Genomic DNA, 3,690 nt, shown 5'->3' on the forward strand with positions numbered 1-3,690 from the left:
GGCTGTCAACAAGGCAGGCTTAGTGGAAATAGCTTCCATATGCAGCCACGAGGGAGGAGCAGATACCTCTACAAATGGATCCAAAGCTGAATTACTCTAAGGTTGATTAGCCCAATAATAATAATGGGTATGCATTGAAAAGGGTAGGACAGTTTGGGGAGGATGTTCATCTTTACAGAGTTAACCCAGGCTACAAGGGATAAAGGCAACAATGACCACTTCTGGAGGGTCACCATTAATTTTAATGACATTAATGTTGATGACATGTTTTCATCATTTGCTGCTGAGTTGGAAGGTGAGGGCTCAGTCTCATAAGAGCCAGTAAACATGGGCCAACGGGATTGCAGCACTTTCACCAGTCAAATGATACACTGTTAAAATTTAGAAAAGTCAAACATTTTATTGGCATTCACTTACAGTAGGAAAGAGTGGTAATCACAGTAAGGCAATACATTTATTAAAAAACAAAACACTGATCACTTAGCCCTGGCCTTTCCTCCCATATAAATTCCTCCCTTATAAAAGCCACTGACCTCTGTGATAAAATAAGTTATATACATCTGTGATAGCATTCAGACGTTGAGCGGATCAACAGAAAACGTTGCATTTTAATAGTTCTGAAAAAAGTACAATCTACAATAGTAAGAAATTATTTGAACTACAGAGGGTTTACAAAGACAGCAGGGCACATGGTGATGTTATGGACAGTATAACTGGTTTAAAGCTCCGAGGACCTAATAAAAGCAAAACATAAAATGGTACAATTACCATTGTCATATCCTCACAATCATTTACTCTGCTATGAAAGTATTGTCCTGACTTCCTGATTTACTTCTCCAGTAATTATAAATACTAAATCTGTATTACTCCATGTGTACATGCACAGAGGAGCACACTGCATACTTATATGTTACAACAGCAGCTTTGTAAAAAGTTCTGCTACAAGTGGGGTAACAGGTTAACACGACCATAACCCCAAACAAGAACATCAGTATTGGACGATTCTGCAAAGCCCTAAATTACGTTCAATAACTGTTATTTATTTACTTATTGTTACATCCAATGCCAACATTTTTAAAGTCTTGCTTTCTACATTTTCTGCATATGCCGACTACTACTAATACAATGTATTTACATTGTGTGGTTTCCGCTCTACACAGTAGTTTTCATTGTATTGAGTCCAATAATCCTTCGCTGCGTTAAATTTCCTTCACATGCAGGAGGAATTCACTGCAAATGATGCATGAATGTACTTTATGTCACTAATATCAGCCTCACTGTCTACAGTTCAATCTCCAACAGCTGGATTAAAAAAAAAAAATGCTTTTGACGAATGCAGCATGAAATCAGATCAAAGTTGCTTATGCTGCATGGTGCAGAAAGACAGATTATTGGCTTCTTCTTCATTTAAAATCTGTGAGTCTGTTTGGCTCTTATGCAAACTGATACAGTAGTAGCTGCTCCATGAATGTTCTGGGACCTGGAAAAAAAAGACTGAAATCTTTAGGATTATAACTTGAAGGTTAGAGAAAGATCATTGTCTAGCATATGAATACGATGTGGTGCACACCCATCCACCACACCCTTACTTTTCACCTCTCTACATAAAGGATACACTACTTCCTGTACTGGCACTGAATGTTGGCTTTGGGCATAAGTAATGAGGCGCGGAATCGTCCATAATTGATGTAATTCCTTGGACCCTGAACTGTCTGATGGTACCAGTTATATAACAGCTGAACCACAGCGAGTTAAATTAGTAACACGATGCAATGATAACAATGACACTTCATGGCCAAACTACTGTAGAAATTCAGACTAGAAGCTACAAACATTCAAAATCCTTCAGTATCCAGGACCAGTTCAGTGACTGGCAGCATATAGATCACACAACATTGATTGGTATGAATTCAAGTAACTCAATCATCCATCTATTTATTCTCTAAACTGTTTATCCTGTTGTGTGGCAGTGGACTGAAGCCCATCCCAGCTACTGACGTTACTAAATCAATTATAAACATGATGCCTGCTTTTAACAACAGCTGAATTACAAAGGAGAAGAATTTGCAAAAAAAAGCCTGTTTTTTGGGTGCTCCAGTCAAGTAAAAGACAGGAGTGGATACCAAAAATCGAGGTAAAAACAGTCCTGTATCGAAGGCGTTGGCCTCAGTTTTGGGGTAAAGGATCATAAGTCTGGTTGGCTGTGAGGAGTGTAAAAGCAGGATGGCTGGGACTCAGGATTTGATGTGTATCTGCCCATGGAGGGCCTCAGCCTGGGCTCTCAGGCTCCGAAACTCTGCCTGGATGAAATCAGTCAAGTTCTTTCTCATTTCCACCTGAAAGGAAAATTTAGAGAGTGAAAAAACATGTTACAAATATACGTTAATAATCTGCTTGTGTGACACTTTACCCTATCACAAATCAGGTATGCTAACTGCAGATCAAACCTTTAGCCGATTAGAGGATTGGATGATCACCAGAGAATTTGTTGGAAACTCTTTTGAGAGATGATTAATAATTTTTTTTTTTTTCAAACGTTTGCTGGTTCCTCCTCCTCAAATGTGAGGGTTTGTTGGTTTTCTTTGTTTCATATGACATGTATTTATGTCTTTGAGTATTGGATTGCCAGGCAGACATATTTGTTTACATTTACATTTACATACATTTCCTGGACACAACCATTTTAGCCTAGTTTCAGACCATTTGTTACACTACAGAAAATGTGGCTAAGGAATAAGGAATCACAGATGAACTGCAGCTAATAATAATCATTTTTATTATAGATTAGTTTATCAGTTATTGCCATGATTGTATACACTTATCAAGAAAATAATAAGCAGAATAAACATTGATGAAAATAATTGTTGGTTACAGGACGGATGTTAACAAAAAGGAATATTATAATGATCTACACAATGTCAGCAAATAGCAAAAAATGCCCATCACAAGTTAATTGTGACATCTTCAAGTGCCTTGTTTTGTCTGATTAATGTCAGAAATTTGTTATGAACTTCATAATGAAATATAGTTAAGTTTTTAAAATACATAAATGAAATCTACTCTGTCCACACCTGACTCTTGTTTTCAGCTCGAAGGGATTCAACAAGCTCTTTCACACTGAATGGTTTCCCCACCAGGACTGTGATTTTCTGAAAGTAAACCACCAGTTATGACAACAGTCTGTCACAACTGACAAAAAGCCATGATAAATAAAAACATTGTATGTAAAAACATTGCTGGGCTTAGATGTGAATGTTCCTACCTTGCCGGTCTGAGGAATGTAGGGCGTCACATTTGGCAGGACATCATTCAAACCTGAGGCAAACGTAGAACAGAGAGAAGGACACTTATTTGATTTTTATATGAAGTAATCAATGTTCCCTCAGCACCTACATCCCCTGTGATGAGTATAAGACTTCTTTTCTGGTCCAACCATGTGCCGGGTCTTCCCTCATGCAGACACATGGGGGATGTGATCATACACAACAAAACAAAAGGTTAAATGCTAATTTAATTTAATGCCAGAATGAAATCTCCCCTTCAGTACCATGGATAGCGCCACTTGGTCAGGCACGCCAAAAACACTTATTCATACACTTCAATATTTAATAGAAAATAATCTCAAAATGCAACAGAACAACTTGCTGTGAACATAAAAACAGGCTGTCACAGGAGAGGAGCGCTGACAGT

At 37.9% G+C, this 3,690-nt stretch overlaps 1 protein-coding gene across 2 annotated transcripts in view; it reads right to left on the bottom strand.

Moving 5' to 3' along the window:
* Nucleotides 1-374: 374 nt before the first annotated feature.
* tafazzin (tafazzin, phospholipid-lysophospholipid transacylase) overlaps nt 375-3,690 on the bottom strand; it is an 8,044-nt gene continuing 4,728 nt past the window's right edge. The window contains exons 9-11 of one of the 2 annotated variants that reach the window (XM_023431141.2): nt 3,263-3,315; nt 3,072-3,149; nt 375-2,336 (exon numbers count right to left, since the gene is read on the bottom strand). In XM_023431141.2, the coding sequence (XP_023286909.1) occupies nt 2,235-2,336; nt 3,072-3,149; nt 3,263-3,315 (233 nt within the window). In that variant the 3' untranslated portion in view covers nt 375-2,234. The remainder of the gene's footprint in view (nt 2,337-3,071; nt 3,150-3,262; nt 3,316-3,690) is intronic. The other variant, XM_023431142.2, reaches the window with a different exon arrangement.

This window comes from Seriola lalandi, unplaced genomic scaffold, assembly GCF_002814215.2.
Source record: "Seriola lalandi dorsalis isolate HSWRI2012SDOR001 ecotype SW California unplaced genomic scaffold, Sedor1 jcf7180002054917, whole genome shotgun sequence".
NCBI lineage: Eukaryota > Metazoa > Chordata > Actinopteri > Carangiformes > Carangidae > Seriola > Seriola lalandi.